We start from the raw sequence: 19154 nt of genomic DNA, 5'->3' as shown, positions 1-19154 counted from the left end.
CTTATTCGTTATCATAAAGCTGAGCGTCGTTGCACCCAACTCAGCCCAGTTTAGCGTGACCCGGCACGGATACCCTATGACTAAGTTCGCCGGAACAACTACTCGGCCGGAGCACCGGGTATAAGGTAGTGGCTTGGGGGGTGGCGCGGTCTTGATTACGATGCTGCGAACCCCAGCGCCAGAGAGTGATATCTGGCAACGACTGATAACCCCCCTTTCCCTGCTAGGTCGCATTGATTCGATCCCTAACTATTGTCTACAGGGCCCTCGATAAGCTGGATGGCAGGGAACATGAGACGGACAGTTCTAACGCCGAGCCGTGAGCCGGAATGCTAGGTTGAAAGTATTACAGATTAGCACTGCATCACAGCCTTTTCCGTGATACAATCTGTTAGCGCCTGGTACTCGTATTCCGAGTATCGCAGTTAGTGGACACCTCCGGGAAATCCTCAGACGAGGTTCACAAAACTGTGATAGGGCTACGTAAGCAGTCTCCACGGGGCGAATTCAAAGTAACTCTCAATTTATGCTGCAGATGAATTCGACATGGGTCCAGACCTTTCGGTTCTGGGTTCCAGGTACAGGTGAGGACCGACCAGGAACAGGTTGGTTGGGACAAGGAGGATGCGATAAGCTGGTACCCCCACGCGGGCCACACGATTCTCGAGCGGCCATGGATGGGCCTTAGAACCGGAGGCGTAAACGCTCGCCGGCACCCATACCGCGCTCTTGAAGTCGGACAGCTGTCGGTTAGTGGCTGAGGATCGTCCCTCGCGCCCGTTGGGGACATGGATCGCAGAGATAAGAAAATCCTGCTCAGCCCATGCACTTTCCCGCGAGGATGGCGTCGGGATGAAGCATATAAGGTCAATATCGTTGGCTCACCGGTGGCACGTCACCGGATTATCGATGACCCAGACCAAGCTTTTGATTCCCGCGGAGATGACAACGTCGTGATAGCCTACCGACGCGACACAGACAAGATATCGTTTCTGATGTGCGAGATCCGGGGCCCATCATCATGGCACGTCTTTATCTCTGCCAAGACGGGCCCTTGTCGGGAGCCTCAGCCAAAGAGCGACCGCTGTCAATGGCTAGGAGGCCACGCCCCGATAAGCAGATAAGGAGGGAGATAAGGCAGGGCTGGCCTGACTTGTTTCCGTGGGTCTGGCCGGCTCCTCCGCGCTTCTTCGCGCCTGAGATAAAGCATGGACCGGAGATGCAAGTTCAGGAGAATGCCCCAGGTCCTCCGTGGGAGGGTCTGTCTCTCCGCCACGATGGGTTTCTGGCGATCTCGGCGCGGTGTATACCGTCTGTGGGCGGCGGAGTGTGAATGACATATTTATAAACTGCCCTCAAGCGGTCGAAGGGACTCAATCGGCTACTCGGCATCCTCACAGACGGACACGAGATTGCCATTGACACACAGCTTCGAGTCATCGATTTCGGTGCCCTGTTCAGTCACAAAGTCATCTCGGAATGGGCTTCCAGGCATCCGACCTCTGGCGGACGCCAGTGCTCAACCCCGTCAACAAGAAAGCTCGCAGCGTGCCCATTCTGAACCCAGTAGACAGGCATGGCAGGGTCTTCTTCTTTTCGTGGATGGGCTTCATGCTGGCATTCTGGGCTTGGTACACGTTTCCCCCGTTGGTACGTTTGATCGTCTGACAGTAGGGAGACAGCCACTAATTAGCATCTAAATAGTTGACTGTGACCATCAAGAAAGATCTGAACCTCACCTCAGAGGAAGTGGCCAACTCCAACATTGTCTCCCTCGTGGCGACGCTGGCTGTACGCTTCGCAGCTGGCCCCCTGTGTGATCAGATAGGATCGCGCAAGGTGTTCAGCCTCATCCTGCTGGTCGGCAGCATCCCCATTGGCCTCGCACCCCTTGTCAGGAACGCGACGGGGCTCTACATCATTCGCTTCTTCATCGGTATCCTGGGAGGATCGTTTGTGCCCTGTCAAGTTTGGTGCACAGGCTGGTTCGACAAGAACGTGGTCGGCACCGCCAACGCACTGTCAGGCGGTTGGGGCAACGCGGGCGGCGGCATCACATACTTCATCATGCCGGCGGTGTATGACTCCCTCGTGCATCGGTTCGGTCATGCCCCCGGCGAGGCGTGGCGCATCACCTTTATCGTCCCGCTAGTGTGCCTGATCGCCTGCGGAATCGGACTGCTACTACTATGTGAGGACACGCCCATGGGCAAGTGGTACGTACTACGTTACTCTTTTCTTCTCAAGTCCAAAAAAAAAAAAAAAAAAAAAAAAAAAAAAAAAAAAACCGCTGTTTCTAACCAGCATTTCCCCACGCCTCAGGGACGACCGCCACCAACAAGTCCAGCAGAACCTCGAATCGCACGGCATCTCGGGCACAATCGTCGCCATCCCCGGCACCGTCGCCGACCGCGAACCCCGACTCTCCCCCGCCGCGTCCCTCGGCGGCCATTCCGACGACGTGGAAAAGGCCGACTCCAAAAAGGTAAAGTCCCACCTCCCAACGAGCGACCTCTCGGTCGCCGAAGCCCTCGAGACGGCCCAGGGCGAGATCATCGTGCGCCCTTCGCTCCGCGAGTCGCTCCCCGTGGTGTTCTCGCTGCACGCGCTGTTCCACGTGGCCACGTACGCGTGCAGCTTCGGCGGCGAGCTGGCCGTCAACTCGATCCTCGGGGCGTACTACCTCAAGAACTTCCCCCAGCTGGGCCAGACCAGCGCGAGCAACTACGCGGCCGTGTTCGGGTTCCTCAACTTCGTCACGAGGCCGCTGGGCGGCGTGGTCGGGGACCTGCTGTACAACTACTTCGGGAGGAGCCTGTGGCTCAAGAAGATCTGGATCCACGTCTGCGGCGTGCTCACCGGGGCGCTGCTGATTGTGATTGGCGTGTTGGACCCGCATGACTTGGGGACCATGGTGGGCTTGGTTGTGGTCATGGCTGTTTTCCACGAGGCCGGGAATGGTGCCAACTTTGCCCTCCTGCCGCACGTGTACCCGTATGCGAACGGCGTCTTGTCGGGGCTGACCGGGGCGGGCGGGAACCTTGGCGGGGTTGTCTTTGCGATCATCTTCAGGTTCATGGGCAACGGGTCGAATTATGCGCAGGGATTCTGGGTCATTGGGGCCATCCACATTGTCTTGAATCTGGCGGTTTGCTGGATCCCCCCACTTCCCAAGGGGCAGATCGGTGGTCGTTGACGAGGATATGGTACGGTAAAGATAGATTGTAGTATTGTCTACTTAGTAAGGCACTCTAAAAGCAAATTGAACTTTGGCATCCGCAGTAGCCTCGTCCAAGTAATTACTTTCGCAAGGGTGACTAAAGCGCGGACATATCACAGTCTTGTCTTCGGTGGCAGCTTGGTATTTAGCTTGCTGATGTGCTTGTTGTGGATGTAATGTAGTTGTGGATACTGATGACGGGGAGGGCATGACTCGAAGCTTTTCAAGAATAATGCTCGGTCATGGAGAGTAAAACAAGGGAGGCACGGTACCTAATGTTTGTAACTAATGGAGTGACCGCCAGCCTAGGCCCATGGACCCCAGATACAACCTCGTAAAACTACGCGGTTCTGAAGATAGTAAAAAAAAAAAAAAAAAAAAAAAAAAAAAAGGAAGTGTTTCCTATGTTATTGCGTGTAGTCAATACATTCTAATGAATGAATTAAATCTATAAGCCCCGGGTCTTGCTGATGGAGTAGTCCCGAAGGTGTACTGCGTCGTTGGTTCAAAGATTTAGGTGCTAGAGACGGTGCCTCAGGCAGAAGCAAGTCCCAGTAGCCCGCAGCCGCGCAAAGAAAAACGAATCCTACCACGGTGATTCGCGATAACCTTAAACACAAAGGACAGCGGGGGACCGCAAATCACAAATAATGTATCGACGGCGGCAAAGGTTGCAGCTGGCCAGGAACGCTCTGGATCCCGACTTCGGTCAGCGGCCAGTAGCGGCGGGATATCCAATTCAGCTCTTGGCTGTGCGCCGACTGAGGTGTCAGTCTCTTGCTGACTGCATCGCGAGAGGTTTCTCCCACGCAAACATCCGGCATCACGGTGTTGCCGTTTCCAAAGCCCCCGCTGTGCGAAACAGAACTTTATCTCCGCCACTTATAAGACGCTTCGGCGCTATGGCGGCAAGTGAGGAAAATGAGCAAAACTCTGCGCTGCGGTTCGAGCCGCCTCTCTGGTTCGCCGCAGCATCACGATCCAGGAGCGCAGACCCGCCGCGGCCAAGCCCTGTCATCGATCTCACCAAGACGCGGGGAATCAATAGCGACCAGCATGACAGAGACGATGCCGGCCACGATCTGCACGACGTGCTGACCAACATCGACCCTGGAACCGAAATCTTGCAAATCACCGGGGATACGCCAACTAACGAAGAGTGGGAAGCCCTGGGCCGGCACTTTACAAACGTGCGCGCCTTGGAAGTAGACACAGGCTGGGACGAATGCTGGGTTGACGGCAAGTTCCCTCTCGCATGGCCGCTGAAGCTCCTTGTCATAGCGGGTGCCTGCGGACAGGCTGTGGCCACGCCCGCTATCATTGAGGGAAGAATCGAGCATCTTGTTTTGATGTACACGTGCAGCTTGCGATTCGAGGGACCAAGCACCAGAGATCTGATGAAAAAGGCCGAGGTTCTCTACGCCATACCCCGGAGCTGCACGCCTGACAAGCAAGGCCCAACGGCCGAAACGGCCGAAACAGATGCGGATCGCGCCGACCAAAAAATCAAGGTCTACTCTGTCGACCACGAATGGCGGAAATGGCTAGACGCCAAGTACGATGGCAAGGAAATCGCGTTCTCGAGCGCCTGCGAAGCAGACCCGCCCTCCAGGATGCGGAAGCTCGAAATCCTCGGCAACGACGCCGTCGAGATGCTCACCTGGATGGCCATTGCCAAATTCCACCTTCTCGTGGGACTCGAGAGCCTCGCCATCCATTCTATAGACAGTTATGACTTGACAGGCACGCCCGGCATCTTCTTTGTCGAATTCCTTCCGGTCCTGAACTTGAAGTCCCTGAAGCTCGCGCTGGGCAGCGTTACCCTCTCGAGGCTGCTCAAGGCCGCCGGTAACCCGCACGGTCTCCATCAGTTGCTTCCGAAGAGCTTAGAAACTTTACATTTCAGAGGACCGGTGTCCATGGCGTCACAGCTGGATCAGTTTTCTGCCGCTTTTGCCGACAGCGCGTTTCTTCCATCTCTCAAGCGCATTAGCTTTGTGCTTGACCTTCCAGGGCCGGGGACCGACGATAACGAAGGAGCACCTTTAGAGCAACTCACAACAGCCAAAATAGCGTGTGGGAAACTCTTGCGAGCCGCGGCTAAAAGGGGCGTGGGGATTGACGAGTATGACAATCCTTGGGCACACTTGTACCCTCACTTTTTCAAAATAGATGATCGGTGGGCAGAAGTTGATGATGGGCTGAGCGTCGAGGAGACAGCTCCAAGCTTGTGATACCAATGGCGATATCTTCTCCAATTCCTGGGCCGTACTGTTATGAGGCGCACGACATATGGTAAACATCGCTACGCCACTCACGGATGTATAAATGTCACTAGTAGTATAGATAATGCCACGTGTTCTCCGCTCCATGGATGGCGATTCATCTGGGTACCAAAACCAAACGTCAAAACCCAGGCCAGGCACTTGGCTATACCCTCGGCAGGTCTCATATCCAAATGCCGTGACAAGAGCGGGATGTCAATGGCACGGTTCAATCATGGCCTTTTAATCCTGGCTGCTGCAGCGGTCCCGGTCAGGAAGGCCCAATGCCCGCCGGATCTCGAGCCGGATATCCCACGTGAGGCCAACCCGCCGATGGCACATGAGTTATGAGCGGTACGGAGACGTGTTACATCTCAGAGACGGGCCAAAGCTCAGTCTGCCAACATCTGTTGAGCACTCACATCTGCCGGTGCGACTCTTAGCGAGCAACCCGCATTCTTTGCCGATAGAGACCACGGGTTAATCCAGCACTCGCGTTCCCGCCCGCCAACGTACATGTTATGGTATGTTACTGCTACAACATCACATCAATGGTACAGAATCCCCTATCCCCCTTGATTTTATGCCAGTCGCTTCCGACCCTGGTTGTATATCAACACGTCACTGTCCTTTCACCCGGCCATCTGTTCAAACCATCCGAGGCAGACGCCGCTTACTACTCTTCGCGCCTTATACCATCTTTGGACCGCCAGCACGTCGTCATTACTACTACCTCTATAAAAAATGAAGCTCCTCCTAGCCGGCCTGGTTGTGCTTGCGCCGCTAGCAGCTACCTTACCGGCCCTCACCGTCCCTAACGCTCGCCTCCCCGGCGAGCTACAAAATACACCGCCGAGCGCACGTTCGATATGCGGAGGCGGTACCGGCTTCTGCACCAAAGGGCGATGCCTGTGCTCGAGCGGTTGCGAGGGAATCTGCGGGTGGTATGAGTGTGGTTCCTGTTAAGATTCGGGTCAAAGTGTAGGTTCTGTCCGTTTGATATGCGCCTCTGCTCTTGCTGGGACTTGAGATCAACCTGCCGTAGTTTCACCCCGGAGATCTTAGTTGGCAAAGTTTCAGACGAAGTTCAGCTAAGCCAATAGCCAAAATCTAGGGCCACTCCAATACTTGATCGACTAGGTGGTCATACAAAAGCGGGCGGTGCTAAGGATGCGAGGGATCGTCTTGCAGGTAGGGGGCGTGTGCCTCCATGATCTATGTGGAAAGCCATGCTTGTATATATCAATGGTTATCTTTTCTCAACCCAGCCCTTTCAAGTTCAAATCTTTCCATTATTAATAAACATTGAAGAGTGTCACGTTCAGAAGCCTAAACCCTTACGTCTACAGACAGTCAGCACGCTATCCACTCTTCCGGCCACGACCATGGAGCTCTTACTCGCGTGCCTCGACCTCCTCACACCCCTAGCAGTCGCTCTACTTGCGGTAACCCAGAACTGCCGAAACATGAGGTCTTTGATGTCATGTGCCAAGCCCAGTAATGGCCCCATACCGGCTGGTGTGTCAATGGAGGGTGCATATGCATAAGGTAACCTCCTCTCCACCCGGTAGAGGTCTACCGATCAATGGTCCCTTTGCTCACCCGGTGTGCTCTCCCACGGTTTGCGAGGAGTGCTATGGTCAAGTACCGGTCAAAGAACGAATTACCGCTTGAAGAGTGAGTACTCATGTTACTGGTATTTTGATCCAACCTGGCTCATCTCTTTCCAGGTCTCCCTGCTTTGTTTGCTGGCCAAGTCCAAGTGAGCGAATGACTTTATTGCAGTTCCGGTTTCTGAAACCACGGGCAGGTAAGCTATATACACGGTTTGGATCTGTTGCAAGCTACAGGCCCTGTACGTTGGCAGAGTCCTCTCCCCTGAGGTTGGCCGGGGCCAGGATTAAGAGTCTCTTTGATGTGCCGATGCACATCCCGCTCTTTGTGTCTCATTTTATAGACATGATCGCAGTTCCTTTTAAAATTGCATGCTTCGATCTAGAATGACCTGCAGTGTGACAAAAGTATTATGCTCGGAGCCAGGTAAAGATGAGGGAATCACACAAGACCTGGTTCCCGCGTTTTTCAGCCACCTTGTGCGCTTCTATGGCTGTAACGGTGTTCCATTAACCGTGTCCCATATTTTAGCGGGACGGGCCCGACGGCTCATGGGCAGGGGCGCGGGATGCAAAGTAAACCAGGGGTAGTAACTGCCGATGGCGAGTTACCGCGCAATCGCCAGATCTGCTCCGTCTCGGCCATATTGTTCCCTCCCGTTGCTTCCGTTCGTCCTTTTTCTTTTCGTTTGCAAGAGCATCGGCACAATCACTACTCGAGTAGCCACACCCGATGCTGCTTGTTAATGACTTGGTTGGACTTCAAACCCGAGGTTGACCACTCAGTGTGATGCTCGGCACCCTGCGTATTCCCTCCTGGCATCCAAACCGGGAGATCGATACGCCCAAGACCTTGGCGCGGCTCTTGTTCCTCGACGGAAAGCGCCACAAAGCTTAAATCTAGCCAAGACAGCACCAGCCGCTCATCCGATAAATTTTCGGGCGGTCTGATGGAGGGTGGTCAAGCGAGGTATCGACCTGGCCGAGGGGGGAATTACGCCGAACGAGGTAATTAGGAAATAGCCCTAATGGCTTATATCCGACCGAACCCGCTACGACAGACTCTGCATGTAACGTCAGAATCTTGGATGGTCTGGTTGTGGACGGTAACCTCTTCCGTGCCCCTCGCCGCCTGGTGTATGTAATGTACATAGTACACCCCTGGGCATCGATTCCGAAGGTCCAGGGTGCGGCTTTGCTTAGCAGAGATGAGCACCCTTTTTCGCCTCGGATTCATTTCTACCAGCGCTAGCCGGGTGGCACCTGGGATCGATCCGTCTAGGCTAACCAAGAGGCACTCTAGCTAGCAGCGGCGGACGATAAGAAGTCCTGAAACGTAACAAAGAAATATCAGTGTGGCAGATCCCAGCTGGGCACTCTCTGCTTGCCCCCCAGCTTCTGTATTTCCGATCTCTTGTCTCGACACCACCGGCAATGCCCAGAGATCCCATCCATCACACCGGCGTCCATGCCGATCTCGGCTAAAATATGCCGCCTTCCTCCCACCCCAAGTTCCCCACGACAGCCAAGAAAATAGCCGCCTAACCGCTTACAACGTCGTACCAAGGCAGAAGAAAGATGAGCCGATGTTGCCAGAGCCGCTACGTATCTAGGCGTGAAGTAGGAATCGGAGTGAACGGAAAACCCGAGTCTGCCTTGCTTGAAGATCCTTCTCGGTCCGACATGCTCGCGCCTGTAATACTCAATATGGCTCATATTGAGACCGTCGTGGGATTCTCCGCTCTCCAATGATTTGGCTGGACGGGAGCGGCGTCCAGACGGCGGATCAGTGAGCTCCTTCCTGCTTTGGGTCTGAGTGTCCTGTCCGTCGAGTTTAGTTGTAAAAGCGCAGGATGTGGATCCCAGCAACGGAAGACGCCTTGCCATGCTGGCTAGTGCCGTAGTCTGGGATGTAGATGGTCATATATGCTTTGTCAAACCCGTAGAAGGGCTTCCGTCTCGCACAGTGCCTTTCCTGTCGACGCCGCTTTGACGTCTTCGCACATTAGGGGGTCGTGAGTTCAGTCCTCGAACCGGAGACCACCGCAACTTTCATCGGAACCCGAAGCAAAGATGGTCGGCGCCGGTGCTGATGGCGGGTCGGACAATATCATCCATCGCATGGCGATGGAGGATCCGATCCCCTGGTACAAGAAGCCAAATTTGCGGATGATGTACTTCCTCCTGTTCCCCTGCGTCATCGGTATCGAGATGACTTCTGGATTTGACTCTCAGATCATCAACGCTGCGCAGCTCTTGCCCGCTTGGAAAGAGTGTAAGTGCTGTCGAGTATTCTCTTTGGAAGAAAACACCATCCTGACCGCCTGCCCAGACTTTGGTCATCCTACCGGCGCCTACAATGGCATCCTCGCGTCGGCTCTGCCTCTCGGTTCGGTTATCGGGCTGCCCTTGATCCCCCTCGTCAACGACACTTTCGGCCGTAGATGGTGTATCATGTTTGGCTCGTGCGTCATGATCATTGGTACCATTATTCAGGGGTTCGCGTTCAACGGTGAGTTCTCGTCGTCGCCGCACGGACCGGTGAGGAAGAAGTCTGACAGAGACACAGGCCCCATGTATATCATGGCGCGCGGGATCATCGGCTTTGGCCTGCCCTACGCCATTGTGGCCGGATCCTGTCTCATTGGCGAGCTCGGCTACCCCAAGGAGCGCCCGATTTTGACCTCGCTCTTCAACGCGTGCTACTTCATCGGCGCGATCGTAGCCGCGGGCTCGACCTTTGGGACCCAGCAGATTGCCAACGACTGGTCCTGGCGGATCCCCTCGCTCCTGCAGATGGCGCCGTCCCTCCTGCAAGTCACGTTTGTTTTCTTCTTGCCCGAATCCCCTCGCTTCCTGATTAGCAAGGACCGCTATGAGGAGGCCGAGCAGGTGCTGATCAAGTACCACGCCGAGGGCAATGCCGAGTCCGAGTTTGTCAAGGCCGAGATTGTCGAGATCAAGACGACGCTCGCGATCGAGTTGGAGAACTCAAAGCGATCGTGGGGGGACCTGGTCCGCACGGCGGGGATGCGCCGCCGCGTGGTGATCGGCTCGTTGCTAGGCTTGTTCACGCAGCTGTCGGGCAACGTGGTCATCTCGTACTTCCTCGGCGATGTACTCAGGTTGATCGGGTATACCGACCCCAGCTTCCAGGCCAAGTACAACCTGGGGAACCAGTGCTGGTCGCTCGTCTGCGGCGTCAGCGCTGCGCTGGTCGTCATGCGCTTCAAACGGCGAACCATGTACCTGACGGGTATCCTGTCCATCTTGGCCGTCTATGTGGCGTGGACTATCTGCACCGCCGTCTTCGTCGATGACCACTCCCCTGTTGCCGCCAAGCTGTCCCTGTTCTGGATCTACGCCTATAGTCCGGCGTACAACCTGTGCTTTAACGCGCTGACATACAGTAAGCCGAGCCAGCCCCTTTTTTTCCTGCTGGATTGGAAAAAACTGACTCGTCTGCAGCCTATCTCATCGAAATTTTCCCGTATGCCCAGCGCGCCCGCGGCATCTCTATTTTCCAGTTCTGGGGCAAGGCAGCACAATTTTTTGGTACCAATGTTAACCCTATTGGTATGGTCCCCTTTTTCAAAATGTCACTCGCGGCACCTTGGTAACACTGCTGGCAGGCACCCAAGCCATCGGCTGGAAATATCTCCTCGTCTACTGCTGCTGGATCTTTGCCGAGGCCGTCATGATCTGGTTCCTGTGGCCCGAGACATCCGGCCGCTCCCTCGAGGAGCTTGCTTTCCGTAAGCACCCATTGCAGCGCTGAGCAATCTGAGAACGAGACTAACGTTTGCCGCAGTGTTTGAGGACAAGGAGGAGTTTGCACACCGCGCAGAAGCTGCTGTCAACAAGACCGTGATGCACGCCGAGGAGTCCGAGAGGCAAAGCAAGGAGAAGGTGTAGAGTTGGCCATGGCAGGGACCTATTTAGTTGGATGCGGCAAACCCCTGTGCGTAGGTGACAGGAGGCAGAAACGACTTCGAGGGGTAGCTCTCCGGATTCGTAGAATGGGATTCTTTTGATGTATGCCTCACTTGTATCGTGACCGCGGTTGAGCAGACTGGATCTGGGAAATGAGATACAAGGCTTGACCCAACGAGAATTTCTGGTGTCTGTGTCTGTAATCACAGCGTCAACACACCGCTTAGTCGGCGCTCTCCACGAGGCCAGGGCATGCTGCGTAGATAGGTAGGTACTGTACAGTACCTGAATTTATGCACTGTACCAGACAGTACCTAGCTACCGCAGCGCATTTAGGTAGCCAAGACAGCGTGCTACACTAACTCCAGTGGCATGATGCTTGGCAATGCGACACTCGTCGGGATCGACAGCGAATAAACCTGCATCAATCCTCCTTTGGCCAGAGAATTCACCACCTGATGCATCGACAAGGTCTTGTTCTACGGCAAAGGGAGAGAACCAGCGTTGAGCGAACCGGGGAGGCTTGATGGAGGCGGTCAAGCATCCACCTCCAATGGTCGAGTCGTCTTGCGGATACAGCCAGGTAAAGGTACCTTATGTACTGTAGTAAGCAGCGCGGAATGAGGACGTCAGCAGCCCGGCGACGGAGAGGGCCCGCGAAAGGCTGGGTCCCACCCCCACACTGTCCACTAATAACTGAACAAGCCTCTTTGGACCCCCCATTGCTTGCTTCTGACATCAACTTCATCCACAACCTATAAGCAGGGTGCTGGTCTCAGCTACCAACCACAATATAATTCCCACCCCCGTGGTACCATCGCGAAACCAGCCGCACGCTCTTCCAACACGCCGCATGTGAGCCTTTTTCACCAGCGGTGCGCTGCCCGCTCCGGTGCCGCCCCGCATTCGCAGTCGCTACCTCCATGCTTTTGACCTTGAGCTTCCTCGACAGCAACCCTCATCGACACTGTTGTTGGCGCGCTTGCTCATAGAATCCTCACGTCCTCTCAACCAGTTCCCAGCTTGTGATCGAGACCGGGAGACTCAACATGGCGTCAGAACGGCCCGTCACAATTGACGTGCTGCCGCCCGAGCTGCTGGCCCAGATCTTTAGTTTCTTCGATGGCCCGGCGCCATCCGATACTCGATTCCACGACCAGCCCGAGATCGACATGCTGAAGAACCAAGAAACCCCGCTCAAGGACATCTCCCTCGTCAACAAGCGATGGCGTGCTATTGTTCTGCCCATCCTCTTCCGCAACGTCGTCTGGACCCTCGACCGCTGGGACCTGCCCGTCGCCGCGCCCAGCGAAACCGCAGACCCCGTCGACACGATTCCCATGCTAGCCTTCCTACGCGCTAATGACCTTGGCCGCTATGTTGCCTCGTTCACTATGCTTGTCAGCAACAGGATGCAGCCAACGAGCAGGCGGGCCGAGCCCCGCCCAGCCCCGGGCTCGTCGAGCGGATCGTCCATGGAGACCAGAGCCCCCTGGGCGGACCCGAGGCTCGATCTGCTTTTTAGGAGTTCACAGTATCCAACAAACAATTCGGCCGCCGCATACAATGAGGATAACAATTGGGTGTGGGATATGTTATTTGCACTGGTGGACCCGCTCAGGTTTACCCTGATCGCTTCTCCGCAAATGCTGGCCAGTCTGCTGTCGTGTATGCTGTTCCTAGGAGACGCCGACAGCTTCTCCCACAGGCATCTCTTGCACGTTTTGTCCTTGTCCCGGGACGCCAGGCCAAAGGGCGCACGGGATGGCCCCAACCTCGGTGACAAGCCACCCCCGCGGTCGCCGCCCAGTCCAATCCCCGCCGCGTCTCGCTCATGCTCGTCTTGTGGGCACGAGCAAATACGCACCCGAAGCACCCTGTTCACCATCCGGCCGTGGACACATCTGCTCCTCAACGAAGGCTCGTCGATACGCGTCTACCGCAACTACGAGTTCTTCCTCCGCCGTCCACCCTCTATCCTGGGAGCGCTTCTCGGCTGCGAGGAAGCGCCCAACGACACCCCCCTGATCCCGCCAACGGTTCACTCGCTCTCGTACATTGCCATCTTCCCGCTTTCCTCGCACTTTGGCACGCTCGTGAGCGCCCTGCCGCGCGTCGACCGCCTCTTCGTGCAGCTCGTGCCGCGCAACGAGATACTCCGCGACCCCGAGGAGATGCGCAACGTGCAGGCGTCGGACCTCTGGATGGAGCGCAACAGCTGCTACGGCCTCGTCCTGCGCCAGCTGCTCTCCGGCGGGTCGTTTGGGAGCGACGACGACGAAGACGAAGACGACGAAGATGACGACGACGATGAGGGCGCTGACAGCGACCTCGACGCGGACAATGACCGCCTCCAAGACAACTGGCGATACCTCCGCGAGTTTGAGAGCGGCGACGCGGCCGACAAGGAGGCGTGGGAAATGGCGGTCCATTACCTGAACATGAGCCAGACGGGTTGGCGCGTGGAGCGGGAGGGCGTGTTCGTCAAGGGACCCAAACCCGGCCACACACAAGGCCCGGGAGAAGGAGGAGGAGGAGGAGGAGGAGGAGGAGATGGAAGCTCAGACGATGACGGCCCGGCTACGGGATCCGATGCCTTGTCAGTTTCCCCCGAGTCCTTCTCCCCGTGGTAACCGCCATTCGCGATGCATGGCGTCCGGGGACTGACGAGAACATCAAAGTAACGGGAGTCTAGTACGACTGGCGTTCAATGGGACGGCCGTCCTTCCGGTTTCCACGCTGCGCAACGTCTTGTTCCAACTTCATCCCCACATCGCCTGGGACATATCGGTCATGCAACCTGTCCGCCCATTCGACGACTAGGTTGAGGACTTTCTCACCGCCGACTAGGAGGGCTTTGGGCGTGTCAAAAGATAGGGGTTGTAAGTGCATCCGCCGACGGCTTCATGTTGGGTCTCGGAGCGCGAAAGTAGGCACGCTGTGAAGTTATTACTGTATCTGTGGTATCTATGAGTCTAGTGTATCCAATGCAATCGTGCCCGCTCGCACGCACTGTGGCGCGGCTACTTGCGGGTGTCTATGATGAGACACCGCCCGGAGCCGTCGGAGGTGGTACAGACATGATACGCAGTACCAAAATCTAGTATATCCGTAACGTCTGTTCGCTGATGCAACCAAATGATGATGACCCTGTTCCCAAACATTTCATATGGCTTCCCCACGGAACCCGAATGTCCTGTAGCTGCGCCCGGCGTCAGCCTCATCGTCAGATTCGTCTCGCGGCCTGTGGCGTCTGTATATATCTTCAGCATTTGCTTGTTGGGGGCTGCCTTGGGACGGAATGAGACTTCGGCGGTCATCGCGCGTAACGACGGCGAAACCGGCGGCTGTTCTCACTGCGGCCACGGTTGTGTAATCTGATGTCATCCGTCCCCGTGGACGGTGTCCCATCTAAGGCAGTCCGCGAAGCAACTCGAAAAGGTACGGCAGACCCGTGCGATAAACTCCACTAGTCGTCCTCATCGCCGCTCAAGTCGACCTGCTTCTTGCGCTCCTCCTCGTTCATCTCACGCCATGTGCTCCAGCTGAGCATGCCGAACGCCGCGATGATCAGGATCCCGCCAAAGACAGCGGCAGCGCTGAGCGGCCGGCCAGCCCAGAACCAATCCACGATGGCGACAATAAAGATGGTGAGCAGGGCCGCGACAGAGCTGAGGACCGGGCTGGTGAGCGAGATGAGCACGAGGAAGGACCCCGAGAACATCATGTTCATGAGCACGCTGATGAACAGCAGCAACGCCGTCTGGCCGGTCGGGACCTCGAATGTCTCCCACCCGAGGACGTGCAATATCGGAAGTGGAATCCACAGCACAAACAAGGTGAAGCAGCCGATCAGGCTGCCGAAGCTATTGGCGAAGATGACGCCCCGGGCGGCGCTGGTTCCTTCGGGCGGACAAGCAAACCTCTTGTACAGCACCTCGTAGAGGCCATACAGCACCGACCCCACGCCGATAATGAGGTTGCCCATGAGCCGCTTAGCCGGGTCCAGCGCGACGCCCGACTCGCCCTCGGCGGGAGACGAGCCGCCGCCGCCGCCGCCACCATCCCCGTAGGCTACGACCAGCACGCCGACGATGGCCACGGCAACGGCCAGCATCTTGTCCGGCCTCAGCTTCTCCTTCAGCAGCGGCACCGAGAAGGCGTAGGCGAAGAAGGCGCTGCAGTTGTAGATGGCGGTGAGGTCGCTCGGCGTGGTCATGCTCACGGCGACGTACCAGCTGAGGCCGGCGACGGTGAGCGCCAGCGTGACGCCCGTCGTGGTCCGCACTAGGTAGGGCCAGGGCGAGTACGAACCGCTGACCAGGCCGGGCCGCTGGACGAGATAGCCCACGTCCAGGTCCCTCCGCTCGACCATGGCGGCCGTCGCGCGCAGCAGGCGCGCGTGGCGGGCCCAGAACTGCCGCCACGGCTGCTCCCGCCGGCCCAGGCGCAGCACCGCCAGCTGCAGCGGCCACAGCAGCGCCCACGACGCGTGCGTCAGGTACAGCATGCAGTACGCCTTGTCCCACCCCAGGTCGTGCTGCACGTACGCCGCCAGCTCCGTCTGCACCGTGAACGACACCAGGCTGACCACCAGGAAGAAGGCCGCATAGCTGTACTTTTTGCGCGCCTCCCGCCGCGCGGCGGCCGCGTGCGAGGCGGCCGGGCTGCGCGAGCGCAGCGTGTTGCCCGTGTTGCGGCGCGGGAGCATGGGGCGATCGTACGCGTCGTAAGGCGATGGCGCTGCTGCCGCCGCCGGCGACGTGTCTCCCAACGAGAAGGCGGGTGTTCGCGGCTGGAGGTAGGACGGCGTTTGCGAGGTTGACGCTACGGGCGGCGGGAGCGGGCTGCTGCCGCGGTAGGACCGGCGGCCTTGCTCGTCTTCGTTGGGGCTGTGGTAGCGGTCGAGGAGAGGCTCGCCGGAGCGGGCGTCATTGGCGCGGAACATTGCCGTCCGAGGTTTGGTGGCGGGGCGGGCAAGGCCTGGGGCACCGGATCCGGGAGTCGCGACAAGTCGCTTCTGCGTCGCGGGTACCTATGCCGTCGGGGCTTGCGGTGACGTCGACGTGCATCAATAGGCCGACCGGGGGACGAATGCTTGCAACGCGAGCGACGATAGCGTGTTTTCCTCTCGATGGTAAAATCCAGGGCAGAACGAGCGAGAGGGCACGGTATTTGGGTGTTTTAAAGTCCGGTTTGGAGGTTTTGGCGGCGAGCGAAAGACTTGATAAGCAGGAACGTGTCTTTGGAACCAACGGGGAGCGTCCGTGACAGTGAGCATCGGCTTGCGCTTTGCAGGTGTCTGTGGGGGATCTGCCAATCAGACGCGGTAAAGCAAAACCCTGCAGGGGCCCTAGTGGGGAACGGGCGCTGCACTCTCTGCTCAGCCTGGCGAAGGAGAAGCCGCTTTTCTGCCCTTTTCCTTGTCACGCCGGCCATTGCGTTACCCATCATCGGACCCAAAAAGGCACCGTTTTCAAGACAATATGCCGCTCTCGCCATATTGACCATGAATTGTGTCGGTGTTGTGTGCAACTGATAAGTGGGCCCGGCGGACATGGTTGCAAAAATGGCCACGCACTCGAAGCGTGGACTCGAGCCAAGACGCCTTTAGCAGCACCTAAGGTAAAGGTGTTCCTCGTGCCTGTGTTGACAAGCTCTCGGCATTGGATACCACCAGACACACACCCCAGTTTGCGTCATCTGGGCGACATATTCGCAAAGAAATTCGCAACGAAATTCGCAACGAGCACACAATTTGCAATCGCAAACTACCGAGGGCAGTTGGCTCATCAGACCTTACCCTGACTTGCAATGGGGTTAACACACGATTGCTCTCTCGTCAGCCCATTTTTGTTCCAGCGCACGCACACACTTGCATGTTGTGGTTCTCGGTGACGGCTGGGTGACTGGACATGAGTTGTCAGCGTGTTGACGTCTCTGGATGCGGGTGCCGTCATCCGAGCCAGTCACAGTAAGCCTCGAGCATCTCGCTCTGCCGCTCGGTTACACCATTGATCCCGCCCGCGGCAATAGTACAGTACCGGAAACTGGCTGTTCCAACCTTGAACGCCCAGCCTCGTCTTCACTCAATAGACGCACTACTCATCCCTGACCTCGGGTCCTGTATTCTCGGCCACAGAACTGTAGATCTTGCTCGGATGAGATTACAGACATCTCGCCGTTAAGCTTCCGTTCTCGTCAACGGCGTGTCCCGTTTGCTGGCGGCTAGAGCATAAGGGTGCAGTCAAAGCCTGTCAGAAGGCTCATCAAGTCGCTGGTCAAACGGCCTTGTATCGTCGATACATTATTCAGGTCCTGATTGCGGAAGAAGAGCACTCCGTGCTAACCGCGGTACGGCAGGCCCACGTTAGACGCATACGGACATGGTCTGTATATCGAACAAGTTCGGAACCTCTCCGTAAATCCGGATGACTCGAATTCAATGGTCCTTGATTACGCGCTGGACTTCTGGAGCCGACACTGTTCATGGTCAGCTAAAAACTCCAAGTTGCCTCCCAATGGGGAATACTTGACGGTTCGCGCCCCTATCGCTGAGCGCGATACAGCAGACCAGCGCCGATATTGAGACCACTACCACCTCTGACTCGAGCATTCACGCGTCTCTCATCACGGCGGAACAGGTATTTCGCGCCTTGATCCTGCGGACGGGCGACTCCAGGCCCCACTTCCAGTCCACCGGAGGGTTGCATTAGACCTGTAGGGTCAAATCAGTTTACATATGTGGTAAACCTTACTGGATACAGATAAAAAGAACTAAAATTTAAAACTAAAATAATAAAACAAAAGGAAGAAGACACAGAAAACAGAGGATTCCGTAACGCCGTGTGCGGCGTTGGTGTCGAGAAAGCTATAATATATGTTAGGAGAACCTAGGTAACCATTCTTATCTGCAGCCCCTTCAACTATTTCGCAGTTCAGCACCCCTAATAAGCTCCCTTTGACGAGCAAGTTGTGCTTCCAATAGTGCCTCCTGCGCTCGTAACTCTGTCAGATCCGTAATGGAGGCGTCTGCCGGCGCGGCTGTGGACGTCGTAATCCGCTCGTCACAAGTCGCAGCAGTCGTAGCCTGTTCGACTTGTTCACGGCCCTGACCTTGAACCTCTGACACTGGCCCATTGGGATTCAGTGGGCCGTCCCACCGCCATGGCTCGACGTCGTCGGCCCGGGTTGGGGGAGCCTTCACGTTTGATCCCCCTTGATCACCTATGGGCTGGGGAATCGGTTCCCCTATCGCCGAGCGGGCCACGCCGGTATTCTCAAGCTCCGGTAGCCATGCGGGTTGCGGGTCGAGCTCGTGCAACCCGGGTATCGATGCTCCCAAAGGCCTAATCGTGGTATGGTCCAGCTCGGGCTTCTCATACTGTGTGCCGGTTACCCCAGTGAACGCAATTCCAAGGCTTGCTTCGAGTTCTGGCTTTATGATATCCCCATCTTGTCCAAGACCTTGGCCTTGGACGATATTTTGGAGCCGTCTTCTTCGCTTGCGGACGAAAAAGAGCACAGCCACGACTCCGATCAAGATAGCGGCTATGGAGACGCCGACACCGATCCCAATCTTGGCACCGTTGCTCATTCCACCGTTGCTCATTCCACCGCTGTCTCTGTTCGTTGATGGCCGACTGCCAAATCCGGTGCTTGTCACGGTTGGTTCATTGCTCGCCCCAGGGTCATTGCTCGTCCTTGGGTCATTGCTCGTCCTTGGGTCATTGCTCGTCCTTGGGTCATTGCTCGTCCTAGGGGTAGTCGTAGCGGAGTGGGTGGTTGATAACATTTCGGAGTTTTATGCTAGGGTTGGAGGAGGGGGGAATAAGATAGTCTCGACAACCTGACCTGGAGAGCTCAGGGAGCAGCCCATAATGCCATCTGAAGTGAAGCAAACGCTCCCAGCATCGCAGCAAAACATAGCACCGCAGGGTATCGGGCATACTTGGCGTGGTAACAGGTAGGCGTAACGGTCATTGTCAAGGTTATTCACGGGATGGGTAGTCGCGAAACCCCGTTGTGTTGTTGATATGCCATCGATATACGGATCTGGCACGGCCATGGTTGGGAGGGCAGTCAGGGTTTCTTCGTCTCAGAGTGTGTATAATGGATCGGATA

The 19154-nt window shown here is 56.6% G+C and overlaps 5 protein-coding genes across 5 annotated transcripts; 4 read left to right on the top strand and 1 right to left on the bottom strand.

Annotated features, from left to right (window-relative positions):
• Positions 1 to 1479: 1479 nt before the first annotated feature.
• Positions 1480 to 3196, top strand: MFIFM68171_05458 (Nitrate/nitrite transporter; the record flags this gene model as incomplete). The annotated part of the gene is made up of 3 exons (XM_071060878.1): positions 1480 to 1650; positions 1705 to 2216; positions 2323 to 3196. 3 exons carry the CDS (start codon positions 1480 to 1482, stop codon positions 3194 to 3196), a joined length of 1557 nt encoding a protein of 518 aa, XP_070916979.1.
• Positions 3197 to 4122: 926 nt separating this feature from the next.
• Positions 4123 to 5454, top strand: MFIFM68171_05457 (uncharacterized protein; the record flags this gene model as incomplete). The annotated part of the gene is made up of 1 exon (XM_071060877.1): positions 4123 to 5454. One exon carries the CDS (start codon positions 4123 to 4125, stop codon positions 5452 to 5454), a length of 1332 nt encoding a protein of 443 aa, XP_070916978.1.
• Positions 5455 to 9170: 3716 nt separating this feature from the next.
• Positions 9171 to 11012, top strand: MFIFM68171_05456 (General substrate transporter; the record flags this gene model as incomplete). Its single annotated transcript, XM_071060876.1, has 6 exons — positions 9171 to 9372; positions 9430 to 9609; positions 9667 to 10506; positions 10566 to 10673; positions 10730 to 10852; positions 10909 to 11012. 6 exons carry the CDS (start codon positions 9171 to 9173, stop codon positions 11010 to 11012), a joined length of 1557 nt encoding a protein of 518 aa, XP_070916977.1.
• A 1067-nt stretch (positions 11013 to 12079) lies between these two features.
• MFIFM68171_05455 (F-box domain-containing protein) lies at positions 12080 to 13663 on the top strand (the record flags this gene model as incomplete). Its single annotated transcript, XM_071060875.1, has 1 exon — positions 12080 to 13663. One exon carries the CDS (start codon positions 12080 to 12082, stop codon positions 13661 to 13663), a length of 1584 nt encoding a protein of 527 aa, XP_070916976.1.
• An 836-nt stretch (positions 13664 to 14499) lies between these two features.
• Positions 14500 to 15978, bottom strand: MFIFM68171_05454 (DUF6 domain-containing protein; the record flags this gene model as incomplete). The annotated part of the gene is made up of 1 exon (XM_071060874.1): positions 14500 to 15978. One exon carries the CDS (start codon positions 15976 to 15978, stop codon positions 14500 to 14502), a length of 1479 nt encoding a protein of 492 aa, XP_070916975.1.
• Between the last annotated feature and the right edge of the window lie 3176 nt (positions 15979 to 19154).

Source organism: Madurella fahalii (assembly GCF_045866475.1).
Source record: "Madurella fahalii IFM 68171 DNA, scaffold_2, whole genome shotgun sequence".
In the NCBI taxonomy this organism is placed as follows: Eukaryota; Fungi; Ascomycota; class Sordariomycetes; order Sordariales; genus Madurella; species Madurella fahalii.
This window is presented reverse-complemented; position numbering and strand designations above follow the sequence as displayed.